At 37.7% G+C, this 13,461-nt stretch overlaps 2 protein-coding genes across 15 annotated transcripts in view; one reads left to right on the top strand and one right to left on the bottom strand.

Moving 5' to 3' along the window:
* Nucleotides 1-2,642, top strand: part of LOC122528254 (protein FAM76A) — a 48,549-nt gene extending 45,907 nt beyond the window's left edge. Inside the window, exon 8 of one of the 3 annotated variants that reach the window (XR_006306519.1) lies at nt 2,004-2,642. The gene's annotated coding sequence lies outside the window, so the exon portion shown is untranslated. The remainder of the gene's footprint in view (nt 1-2,003) is intronic. The other 2 variants (XR_006306520.1, XM_043653209.1) reach the window with 2 other exon arrangements.
* Nucleotides 2,643-6,747: 4,105 nt separating this feature from the next.
* The window catches only part of LOC122528249 (four and a half LIM domains protein 2), a 94,281-nt gene continuing 87,567 nt past the window's right edge, over nt 6,748-13,461 (bottom strand). For all 12 annotated transcript variants that reach the window (XM_043653191.1, XM_043653185.1, XM_043653192.1 and 9 more), the window contains 3 exons: nt 10,227-10,396; nt 9,268-9,454; nt 6,748-8,907 (listed from right to left, as the gene is read on the bottom strand). In XM_043653191.1, coding sequence (XP_043509126.1) covers nt 8,750-8,907; nt 9,268-9,454; nt 10,227-10,396 — 515 coding nt within the window. In that variant the 3' untranslated portion in view covers nt 6,748-8,749. The remainder of the gene's footprint in view (nt 8,908-9,267; nt 9,455-10,226; nt 10,397-13,461) is intronic.

Here is a 13,461-nt window from a genome sequence, read left to right as displayed (position 1 = left end):
CAGTCGTACAGTCTTCGACGATCAAAGCTCATCTTGCAGTTGGATTAATTTTTAGTATTGCTTTCTATTGACTTTATTCGAGTCTTGAATTTCCTCCTGTCTTACTTGCATCGTTCTTATATATTATATAAATATATTATTTATTTATATTATAAATTATTATTTATATTATAAAATATGTTATTATTAATATAATATATTATTTATACTATGAATATAATAAATATGTTATTATATAATATATATATTCTTATATTGTATATTCTTCTGCACTCTATTTATATATATATATATACTATACTAATATATATATATATATAAATACTAATAGAGTGCAGAAGAATATACAATGTAAGAATATATATATTATATAATAATATATTTATTATATTCATAATATTAATAATAAATTAAATTAATAATAATTTATATATATATATTAATACTAATAGAGTGCAGAAAAATATATAATATAAAAATATATATATCATATAATAATATATTTATTATATTCATAATATACATATATATATGAATACTAATAAGTAGTATATATTAATATATATATATATATATATTAAATACCAATAATTAGTATATACTTTTATATACTTTTATACATATATATATATTAATTTTAATAAAGAACAATGATTGTTTCAATCAGTGCGAGCATAATAAGTCGTCTAATCCTAACTCATCTTGCAATTCGATTAGTTTTCAGTACTGCAGTTCTATCGATCGCTTTATTCGATTCTTCAATTTCCCCCTGTCGTTCTTTCCATTCTCTTACGACTATGAAAAATATTCGTATGGCTATGTACGATCGGACGGAGGAAATGGTAATGCAAGACGCGTGATGGCCAAGGATTTAGCGAGCAGTGGCCAGGTAAACGGCCCGAACGTTGAACCGACGAATGACCTCCGACAACAACGGCCTCCGTTTTCGGTGTCGAGATCACCGCCATGCCGGAATAATGCTGAAGCTTCGCAGCTTCGTGCTTTCGATTTTTACGACTCATCGTTTAATGAATCTCATCTTTCTCACCTAAGCTGCCGCCGGTTTCAGGAACAAACGCTGATCTCCGTCATCGGAATTTTTTTTCTCTGCCATGTCTAATTGTTTCATCAGATTTCGTTGGGAAAGAGGATGTATGTATCTTCTTGCGAGATCATGGACAAATGCGCTTAGTCATATCAGTAACAATAAGAGTGGTTGTACATTGCACATCGTCGAGGAATTTATTTCGTTTAACTTGGTCAAAAACCAACGTTGATCCCCAATTCCTTGTATAAATTTTTTACTATTTTTGAATGTCGCGGCTATGAAATTTCAAGGATTTAATTCATACAGGGTGGTCTGAAATACTGAATAATATAAAACAAAAAATAATTTTTACAAACACATGTTTTTTTAAATTTTTTTGTTATTTTATTTGGAAATATAATTGATGGATTTTTTCGGTATTATGTGTGAAAAACAACATCTCTCAAATAACCACCCTTTCAAATACCACCCTTCAGTTTTTCAGTGGCCACCCTGTATTTTCAATCATTATGTCTTTCGTCTAGATCGTGTGATCTAATGAAATTTCGAGAAAATATTTACTAATATGAATTCACGTTTCTCATTTTCCCCAAACGAAGGTTCGTTCGCAGGAAAAAATGGGAGAATTTTATAATTTCTCGGAGAACGAAAAAAATCGATCCACTCAACGTACAAGTTGTAACATCACAGTTCCATACTTTCTCATGCATACATAAAATAAACATGAGATTTCCTCCCGTAACGTGACGAGAACACCACGCACAGAAGCACACGAAAAATAAAAATAAAAAAAAAGAAATATTAAACTCAAAGTGTTCGTTAAAAATCAGCTTTTTCCCCCCCTCCCCCCTTTTTTTTCTATTTGCCATTTCCAAATATTGTCCCGCTTTCGAGAAATGTTCTACTATTTCTACTGTCGTTAAAGTTAACGAGATCCATTGCTCGATGATTCTAGGAAAGCTCGGAGCTTCTAGAGACAATTCTAAAAACGGATCCGAAGGAGAAAGGGGGTGACTAGCGGCGTCGACCCAATAAGACCGAGGGAATTTTCAGGGACACCGGTCACAGGAACACCACGACGACGGCCACGGCTCCGTGGAAGTAGTGAGAGGAAAGAGGAGTAGTACACGATGGAAGGAGTAGGGAGAGAAAGGAACACGGTCGAGAGAAGGTTCTCTCTCTTTCTCTGTGTGTGTGTGTGTGTGTGTGTGTGTGTGTGTGTGTGTGTGTGTGTGTGTGTGTGTGGGTGTGTGTGTTCGGGACGCGGTCGAAGACACGAGACACACGGCGACCGCTCGTTACATAAGTAAGGTAAAGGATCTCCTCTTCTGCTCTCCTTGAGCCGATCCACATCCGCGATTATGCCACTTTCCATCGACCTCGCTTCACCTCGACTCGCCGTGCACCCGGCAGCACGTGTGTCTACCTGCAACGGAAGCTCGTGATTTTCTTTATGCGCCGAATTCGGGGCTTCGTGGAAATTGATCGAACGGCGAATTTCCGATTTCTCCCCGAAATGGATGTGTTTGTTTCGCAAGAAAATCGAAAGGGATCGATGATTCTTCTTTTACGATTCGAACGAAATATAATAGTTCTATTATACTATTATTATTAATGTTATAATATTTTATAATGTTATGATGTTGTTATTATTAATGAAATGCAATAATATTATAATATTGTATAATATTTCCTCCGACGGTGGACAATTAAATTTGACCTAATAGCGTACTTTTGCCCCACATAACCGGACGAAAACGTCTACATTGTTGTGTTTCTTTTATTGAATATTTTAGCAATTTGTTTCGTTTCGTTTTGTTTTATTTAAAACGGGGAGAAACGTGTTTATGAATATTATTAAATTTTTACATTGTTAAATTGTTTATAATTCTTCTTTTATATTTAATTAACCACTATTCGCCACCACTATTCGAGGGTTAAACGAACACTTTGGAAAAGTAACAGGAAAGACTGACAGAGTTGAAATGCCGGATTGAAGTTCAGAAATGAGAAAAAGATTAGATGTAGCTGTGTGTTCTATCGCCGAGACAAAAGGAACTGTGTCAGTTTTTCTGCGGAACACCTGGAGAAAAGGAAGCAGAAAATTATGCCGACCTGTTCTTTAACCCTCGCTATAGATACATTGTTCGGGAACTTGCTCCAGGGCAAAAGGTTTATTAAATTTTCCATTTTCTTTTCCCTCGAACCAGAGACGGTTTTAATTAGACACTGAAATCTCCTATAATATAGCTCGGTCTAATTACTTCCTTCTCGTTAAAGCAAAGACGTTCGCCGAAATTTTCCACCTCTCTCTTTCTTTCGCTTGTCCTCTTCCGAAGTTCTTCGCAAATGCAATTCTATTTCCCTTCCTTGATTCACTGTTGACGAAACTCCCTTTTTTCGTATCTCCCAATTGTAAAACGGAATAGTTTTCGATGGTATATGCATAGCGGTGCGCTTTTTACTTATTCCTTTACGTTTCATTAGATTGTCAGATGAAGTAGCCAAACTTTCAATAAAGTTTGAAGCTTTCAACAATATATACGTCGATCAAATTCCAATTAACCAGTTTCGATATATATATAATATTCAGTAATTATTATTACTAAATGACAAAACTCGGCATTATTGGAATAATAAATGATTCTCATCTCGAAAAGCCAAAGAGTACACACACCGTTTCCTGAATGTTACATTACATTTACAATGACTTCACATTTCGTGTCTGCTTGAATGTCAACTACAAGCTATCACATCTCGAAAGAAAGGATTGCCTGTTATTTTATCAATTTCTCGACTTTTGGTTTTGCAAACGTATTCGATTTGGCAGGCTCGCGCAGCTGAAATAAATCACCGCGGGGCAAGAAGAAGGAAAAATAAACGAGACGGTTGTCACGGCCAAGATTTAAAGCACGCACGCGATAATCGGACGAGCATCATTTCAACAAGCAGTTCCGTGTTACGTGAATTTTTGTCGATCTCCGCCGGCGGAAGACTGTCGGGCGCTGGCCAATTTGTTGCTGTTTCCTCACGAAACACCGTTTCGTTCTTTCACTACCTCCGGCTCGCGATGTAAAGTTAATTGGCGTAGCGTCGCGCGGTTACTCGATTTACATGAGTTTTAATTAAGCGGCCGCGTATGCGAACCGAGGCTATCGGACCGCGCGAAATTTTCGAAATAATTGTTACGTGTACGCCGCGGATTTTTATTTCTCGCTGGAAGTCGGAGAAACGCAACACGCGAACACAAGTGAAACATTCAAAAATAGAGTATTTATTGCAACATGCAGAGCGTTGAAATAAATCTTCATTGAAATTCTACTTCTTTCGGATACAAAAATTTTGAAATCCACGCGTAGCTTATTTAATGACTTGTCCTGAGTTTGAGGTATAAAAGAGCGACGGCTAGGCAGATACAAATCGAATTTGCCATTTTAACGCAATAACGATCGGTTACTTTTGGTCAGCAATCTTCGCCGGAGGCGAATTTTATTGGGAATTAGTACACTGTCACGTCTGCATAAAGTATAGTGATTTTTGTATAAAGTAACGATCGATAATAATGAAAAAGAAGTAGAAATATAAATCACTAAATATAAATGAATATATGTCTATGAAAAGTTATTCTAATTCAATTTTTAGTAGCTATTGATCGCTGAATATTACACGATGCTACAATAACGTTGTTATAGTGTTATTAATATCACACCTTCGCAGTCGATTATTCTCGTAATGAATGGTTTTGATAATTAAATAGAAACTTCGGATGAGAGATCTCAAGCATATTTATTTTAGCAAAAAGTGATCTTTACCTTCTATATCAGAATTTCATTTATTTATAAGAAGATTGTGGATACTTCTACAATTGTAGATATTTGTTAACATAACTAAAGAAGTGAAATTGAAATATAAATTTATTTCATGTTAAATATCATAATAAATATTACTTTGGATGTTTTATATGTTTTCGTGTATTTTACGTGGTCTGCAGATATTTTTATTGTTGTATTTTGTTAAAAGTGTATAAAAAATGAGAATTATTAATTAAATGTATAATGTTGTTAATCGTGTTATATTTAGGCCAATTTAAAGTCGGACAATGAATAATTCAGTATTTTTGTATTATATGAAATACAATAATAATAAAGCGAATGGAAATTTAACCGGAAACGGAAGTCACTGCAGACATTAAAACGTTATAATGATATAAGGGTGAAAAGATAAAATTAGTTCCTACGTTTAAGTTGAAAATCAAATTGATTAGCCTGATTGTGCCAACCTGGACATGGGAATGAAATTGAAGCTTTAAACGTCAGGAACATTTTTGGTATGACATTATTTCAATTTCCTCTGCAATTTATTAATTATATGCAAATTAATGCAGAGTATCGTATTTTATGAATTTTTTAAATCTCGCCTTTTTAAATACTCGCGCTGCCACAATTTCAGACTTAGTGGTGCCATCTATTGGTCAACTGTCGGTACTAAAATATTAAAAAATATTTAAATAAATTCCTTTAGATCAAGCGGGGCGTCAAAAGAAAGCTGAGACTCTAATTAAGAGGATACAATCAAAAAAGTTTATAAATTAAATCTCTAAATCGCTTTTTTTGGCAGATAAAAATTTGATCGATTTATGGACCTAGAAACACTAGCGTCACATAGCGGTGAGAAGGTGGAACTAATTTCTATATGAAGAAACTGGAATTTTTCGACTTCCACGTTAAATTTTTGAACTGTATGGAAACTAAAATGGAGTTTTAAACCTCAGAACCTTCTTTTGTACGATATCACTTTTATTTCTTTTCATGATTAATTAATTATAGGCAAATTAATATAGTGTATCATTTTGGATGTGGTGGCGCCAATTGTCGGTGAATTGTCGGTACTAAAAATTTTAAAATATTCAAATAAATTTTTCTACGGATCGAGTGTGGTATTGAACGAAAGCTAAGGATCTAATTAAGAAGACACAATTGAAAAAGCTTACAAATTAATCCCGTAAATTGGTTTTTTCGCGAATGATATCTTCGTATAGAAGCTCTTTCGCCATCCTACGGTGAAAGGATAGAACCATTGGTATTATTTCGAAATATTACAATAATTAATATAAAAATTAGAATTAACAGGAAAAAGTCGGCATTATCTCACTCAGATTTTGAAGATTGAAGCTTTAATTTATTTCTCACAAAGTTCCAGAATTCAATTAATCGATTAACAAATTTGGTTTTTCAGTTTTCATAGCAGATATTAGTTCCACCTTTTCACCGCTACGCGGCGCTAGCATCTCCAGATCCATAAATTTTTATTAACGAAGCCAATTAATCAAAGATTTAATTTCTGTCCTCTTGAAGTTCCATCCGCGATGTTTAATTCCCTTTCTTTTAAAAAGTTTAAATTTTTACTTGTGTGAGTGCAAAATGTACGAGAAATCGCGAAGGTGAGTTTTCCCAATTTCACGTAAAATGTATGAATCGCATTATTACAATTACGAATGGTACGATCAAACAGTATAATAATTGATCGCCACTAACCGCCTGCGCCGATTCCACTGTTTCACTCGCAGTTTCGGAAAAATGAAACCCCCGTTGTAAATAATTACATTTATTTATTTATCAATTTCACAGTATAACAGTGTATACGATACGCTGAATATAGAATAATCTCTGCTCTTTATTATTAATTTTTTTTTTTTTTTACTAATTAAGGCGATTAGTATGTGAGTGATCGGTAAGAACATATATTATATAGCACGTGTACTTTTTTTATTGGTCGTCGCGATATCCTTTTTTTTTTCTTTCATTTTCTTTCTTCTCGCCGCTTCTTCTCATCGTTTCATTCCCGTTTGTTAGCTCATTTCACCGTTGCACGGTCGTTCTTTCTCTTCTCGACGATAATACGTCCCTACCACAGACAGTACCATATTCAACAAACTAATTGTCATTCGCAAAACGTTAGTTTCTTTTTTTTTCTTTTTTTCTTTTTTTCTTGTCCTCTCTCTTATTTCTATGTACTCGTGCGGATAAGGCCACAATTTAGTGTATTTCTCCGCGTGTGCGTGTTCGCACACTCGTTCGGCATGCGTGTGTGTCGTGAATGCGTGTGTATTATGAATCCTCTTTCTCTTTGTTCAGTTTGCTCCTTTCTTTCTTTTTCTTTTTTCTTTTTAATCTTTTTATTGCAATTCTTTATCATTTTCTCTCGGTTCGACGCGGTCAAAGCATGGAAGAACGCTCGCGGATACGAGATCGTTTCAATCGCCGGCCAGCTTTCCTGCTCGAGAAAAAAGAAAGATGCAACGATCGAGCAGGATGGCCGGTCGCAGTTGAAATTCCCACGTCCACGCACTCGCGAATACCGTGTACTTGCGTCTACTCGTGTGAAGTTAGGATCGTACAAGAGTTAAGAATTATGGGAAAGCTACGGATTTAATTTGTTACAAAATTCGAACTACTTAAAAGTCCGCCGTGTCGAAGACACTTTTGAATTTGAAAGATTTCGTATTGCCTTTGGAACAATTACATTATGCAGCCCCGTCGTTTGATCTAGTCGTTCGTTATATACTTATAATTTTGCACGAGTGTGTTACTGTACAATATCGCGGAACGACGAATAAAAGTAGATAGATACAGAGAGACAGAAAGAGAGAGTGAGTGAGTGAGAGAGAGAGAGAGAGAGAAAGGGAGAGAAAACTCGTGTGTACGTGTGTGTGAGACTGTGTCGCGTGTGTACGTGTGAGTTTCAGTTAAATAAAAATAACGTTATTATTATCAAATTTAGTCCCGTATGAATATATAGGATCTTCCATTCTTTTCCCCCCTCGACTCGCTGGTTGTCCACGCGCGTCGCTCGTTTCTCGCATCGTTGCGCAAAGCGAAAAGAAAAAAAGAACAATAACGTTTAACAATGCCACGACAATGCAGCTACGCGGCATTTCGTTCCGACATTTCTAACACCGACGGTCTAACAACCGGACGACAGTAACTATACGTTAAGGCATGCGTTTTGATTCTCTCAACTTCTTTCTCGTAAAGGCGTCTTTCTCCTCCTCGACTCGCGGCCGCGCGCGTTTGGTTCTCCCCCCCCCCCCCCCCCGTTTGACGACGCGAAGGAGAAATCGAAATCACAATCGCAAGTGACTAAAAATGGCCTCTAAAAACTACGAAGCTAGGAAGTATAACCCTCGTCGTGTGTCTGTCTGCTCGCGTGCTCCCCTCTGCTTCGAGAAAACTGTCGAGCCGATCGAGAAGAATCGAGGAAACTCTCGAAAGAAGAAAAAAAAAAAAAAAAATAGATCGCAGGGAGGGATGGTGGTAAAAAAAGCACCGTGTTTCTCTCTGCTTGTACGTACTATGTGCGTACGCGTGCATGTTTCCTGAAAATATAATCCAAGGGGTGGAAGAAAGAGAAACACGGTAATTTTTCATTCGCGACATCCGCCCGCGTTCGAGAGATGGCAATGAACCATCTTCCGATCGTTGATCCTTCTTCGTTTCATTCTCTTCTCGAAGCGGAGATCTTCCTCGCCTCCTGGCTAGTGGTTTCCTTCGGCGAGGATGGTTACTATTCCCACGTGTACAGACTGGACAACGCCGTGTTAGGCCTTTTTGATATAATTTCTCGTCTCCTTACTCCTTACTCCCTCTCCCCTTCTTCTCGTTCGTTCTTCTTCGTTCGATGTCCTCGCGCTCTTCTCTTCTTTTACATCACCTTCATCTTGGCGCAATCCGGGCAGATGATGTCCTCGCCGTCGGTGATGAATCCGCGGCCGACCAGCGAGGTCTTGCAGCCCGCGCAGATGAAACAATCGTTGTGCCAATGCCTGTCCTCGAATGAGATGAAGCGGGTGCCGCCAATGCCTGTAATACACGCGAAAGATATCTAGAGATCTTCCCTTTCTCCAAATCAACCCCTTTTTTGGATAATTTTCTTCTCGAAAAATCCTTCGTCTATTCCGATATTGATCAATTCTAATTTGTCTCGTTAGTTGTGACAAAGTTATATACCGAGTGTTTGGATATATCTAGTATCTCGCAATGCACAGAAATATTCGTACTCCTCTGATCGTCTGAATTCTGAAACGATCGACTGTTGTTTTACTACAGTTATGGTATAACAATTTATATATATATTCGTATGTACGTAAAGAGGATCGGTCAGAATTAGCACGTTAAGAGGATGGCGCGAGTGTTTCTGCGAGAGAATCGAGCGATAGGTACCAGTGATCGGTTTAGAGCAGGCGGTGCATCTCTTGGCGAACAGTTCTCCGAAGCACTCGGCGCAGTAGGGCTTGTCGTTGCGAGACGTGAATCGCTGGCCAGCCAGTGAATTGTTGCAGTTGCTACAGGTGAAGCAGTCCCTGTGCCACGGCTCGTTCTTGTACGTCACGCCGCCGCTGGTGATGATCTGGAACGATTGAAAACCCCTTTTGCCATTTTCTCTCTTCTATCCTAACACACTCTTCTCGAACAAACGAACTGTCTTCTTTAAAACAGCTGTAGCATAGAGGGACAAGATTCTTCGATAATGATAATTTCTCGAATAATAATAATATTAATAATAATAATTATTATTAATAATATAATAATTAATGTTATAATATTATATAATATTAATAATTTATATAATATAATATAATATAGTATAATATAATACAATATAATATATTATATTATTATTAATAATAATATAATAATGATAATATTTGGTCCCAAAATTGCAATATTTTCTGAGTTTTAAGTATATTTAAGCATAACCCAGACAAACAAATGATAAATTCATTACTTCTCAAGTGATATCCGACGAGTTTGAAAAGAAAGCGACGAATTATTGTAGACGGTATTTGGTCACTCGTTATGGTCCGCAGTCAGTTGCCAGCGCGAGTGGTTAAAGAAGGAAATTACTCGCGCATTTCTACTTTTTAGTAGTTTTACCAAGAAGAAGAAAGCTTAATCTTATCACCTAATTATTTTCGATCAGATATTTTGATTTATTCATTAAATTCGTATCTCCCCAGCGGCGATGAACATTTTCACGGAATGTTTCGAAATTTTTCCGCATTTCCCCCTAGTTTTTCTTGTATTTTGTAATTTTTGTATTTTCCCCCTAACTTTTCTGAAGTTTCCCCCCTTCCCCCCGGTTGTTCAGTAGGAACTGAAACGCGCGAACGTGGGTTTACCTTGTTGCACTTGACGCATCGGGTGGCGAACTTGTCCTCGTAGCACGCGGCGCAATAAATCTCCTGCTCGCGCGGAATGAAGCTCTTCGTGCCGATCGGATTCTTGCAGACCACGCAGCAGAAGCACTTCTCGTGCCACTGCCTGGTCTTGTACTCCATCTTCTTCGTACCTGAAACGTGAACGACACACCAAATTTCAAACACACGTTCGAACCTGAGCGGCTACCAACTCCAGAACGACTTCACGCTTTCATGGAGTCGTGCGATGATCGCTCGCTACGATCAGAGGGGTGAAATATCTTAGTAACGTTTGGACGATCGGCTCGCGATGGTGGAAACTTGCAGCATCGAATGGATTTCGCGTTTAAACGATCGCGTGAGACAGCGGCTCGCGTGCCTCGTGTTTCTCAATTGCCAATTTTCAGGCGATGAATTTTCCGGCAGCTCTCGCCGATAAGGAAGCCTTCCTTGGGGGGGGGGGGGATTGAAGGCAATCTGAAGTCGAGAAACCTCGATTCGAACCTCGTTTCGAATTTCATCTTCCCATTTCCACGAACGAACTCTCGTTTCTCGCCGACTTTCGTGACGATTGCTCGTCTGTTCGCGCGGCAAAGTTGTATAGGTTAGAAAGTTCAGCGGAGACAGGTGCAAAAAGTCGCGCAAAACCGGAAGGAGAGACAAGGGGCGTGTGGATAGGTGTCATCTCCCGCAATGCGGTTTCAGAGTTTTTATTCGCGGCACTTTCTAGTCAGCGGCTGTTAAAACAACCTACATAGGACGACTGCCTGTACTTATTTCGCCGTTCTGCTCAGCTTTAGCTGTTTCTATCGACGAACAGGAACTCGCGAGTTCGTCATACGTAGCCACCCTTCCCGCGAAACCTTTGGGAGACCTAGACTTACTTTTTTTTAGACACTAACTAACCCTGCTGCGTTCTTCGAGTGTCATTCTCGATCAGAAAGTATTTTTAACGTTGTTGAAAAATATTTCAGTTTGTAGAAATAATGAGATAATCACTAATATACTAATGAAGTAATACTAGTACAATTTTTAAAATTTTTTTAGAACGTTTTTTTAGAAACGTAGAACTGCCATCAAAGACGTGAAAAAAGGAAGAAAAAATAGAAAACTTTACAATACGTTTTACGAAAATTCATTTAAGTCTCTCTAATGCACTGTTTTGCATCTGTAAAAATATTCGAGAAAAATTAGAAGTTGGTCATTTTGACCATTTTGGTAGTTTCAGTGTTCAAACAATCTTTTCCTTCGTCGAAAAAGAAAGTACAGAAATAAAAACTCGCAGCAGGGTTAAATTCGGAAGATAAGAAATCGTTCTCTCGCTGAAATTCTACTCCCAATTCTACCCTCCGCCCGATGTGTTCTCGCGTGTCAAATTTATTTCAAGTGGCATTTTTCTTCGACACGTGTCGAAGAATGAAAATAGCGGTTCCACTCGTGCACGACCGATGGTAAACGTGTAATTCCACGATTGACGAAATTGCCAGGTTGCGAGCAAGTTCATCGTTGGCCCCTCAGATCCCACGCGATCTCCTTCCGATCCTTCGTCTTTCGTTTTCGACGAGATACCATGCGATCTTTTCCTTAACCCCTTGCCTTACGATTTTTTTTCTCAATTTTAAGGTGTGACCATCACTCGTCAAAATTGTAAAATTAATTTAGAAATATATTCAAAGTATCGAATCATTATACGTATCAGTTTAATGAAATTAAGTTTAAAATTAAGATTTGAAATTATCATAGGTTTGCAATTTTTACTTTCCCATTGAAATCCAGACCTTCATTTGTTCACCACGATATTACAAGTCAAGGAATTAAGGAACATAATCGGAATCGATGCTCATAATTTTACTGCGAGTGGCCGTGATACCAGCGAATGAAGCGTTGTTTGTCAATCGTGGTACTTAAACGTGGCACTGGCTCGAGTCTTTAGGAACGTCGCGGCATCTTCCCCCGTGGGCGTTCCGACATGTCTCTCGCTCGTTAACTCCTTCCCGTTTCTTCGCGGCGCGCCAAGGGCAAACCGACGTTTCGCTATTCCAAAAGGTGATCTAATGGAAGTTAGAAGAGATCCGAGCGATCGGTCAAATAGCGCCATTTTCGGTCCACGATGTCCCGTGAATCATCGATTTCTTTCGACGTCTATTTATTTCATCTTCTTGGCTGTTCAGTCGCCGTCGAGCAATTTTTCCTATCTCTTTGTGCGAAATTGTGGTAATAAAGAATCACTTGTGTGTGTTTTAAGGAGATTGAGAAGAAACATGAAAAAAATTGATACTCGTGTCCTTTAACCTTCTAAGGACGGAGGATTTAAATCCTCCTTCGCTAGTGAACTGATTCAAATCGCATGTTTTCATATAAATTATTGTAGTTCTTATATTTTCAAAGTTAATCAAATCAAATCAAGCTACTCAAAACAAGAAGAGAGAGACCGTCGATATATCGGACATTTGGCTTTCTCAGATATTATATAGGTGTTGATATATCGGACGTTAGTACTTAGAAGGTTAAGGATTACGCATGTGACAATAATTTGCGTAATATTCCATCTCTTTTAAAAACGACTGTTTGATAAATAATTTGTCTGTTAACGGATTGGTCTCATCTAGCAAACTTTTCCACAATAATTTCGAGCTGACGAAGGTTCTAACAAGAAACGAGTGCTAGGAACTGCGTGCGACGTGTATATATTTTTCGGCCGATATTACATTTGCTTCCATATATGTTTCGTAACTTGTGGGACCCACTTTGCGAGCTAATTGTACGCCTAAAAATAATGAAAAAAAGTCACATAAATATATGTCCTATCTGTCTTCGTTTATGAGATATAATGAATTTTCTGTTTTAATTAGCTTTTACAAAAGATGCACGAAATGACCACTTTGCATTTGAAGACAAGCCTGCACGCGTCTTGTCATTCATTTGGTTACTCTCTCTATCATTCCTGGTGTTTCTCGAATTTGTCGGAAGCCTTGCTCTATTCTATTTCGTAGTATATCAGCATTTTCAATCGACGTTCCGTATACAATAGATTTTAAATGTCCCCAGAAATGAAAATCTAATGGATTCAAATGCGGAGAACGAGCAAGCCATGCAATCTCCACGACCAATCCATTTATTTGCAAAGTGTCGATTTAAAAATTGCCTAGCCACTCGGCTAAAATGCGGCGGAGCTCCATCATGCATAAATCGCATACGAATAATCTAATATCGACTG

The sequence above is a fragment of the Frieseomelitta varia genome, unplaced genomic scaffold, assembly GCF_011392965.1.
Source record: "Frieseomelitta varia isolate USP_RPSP 00005682 unplaced genomic scaffold, Fvar_1.2 scaffold_247, whole genome shotgun sequence".
Classification (NCBI taxonomy): domain Eukaryota; kingdom Metazoa; phylum Arthropoda; class Insecta; order Hymenoptera; family Apidae; genus Frieseomelitta; species Frieseomelitta varia.
This window is presented reverse-complemented; position numbering and strand designations above follow the sequence as displayed.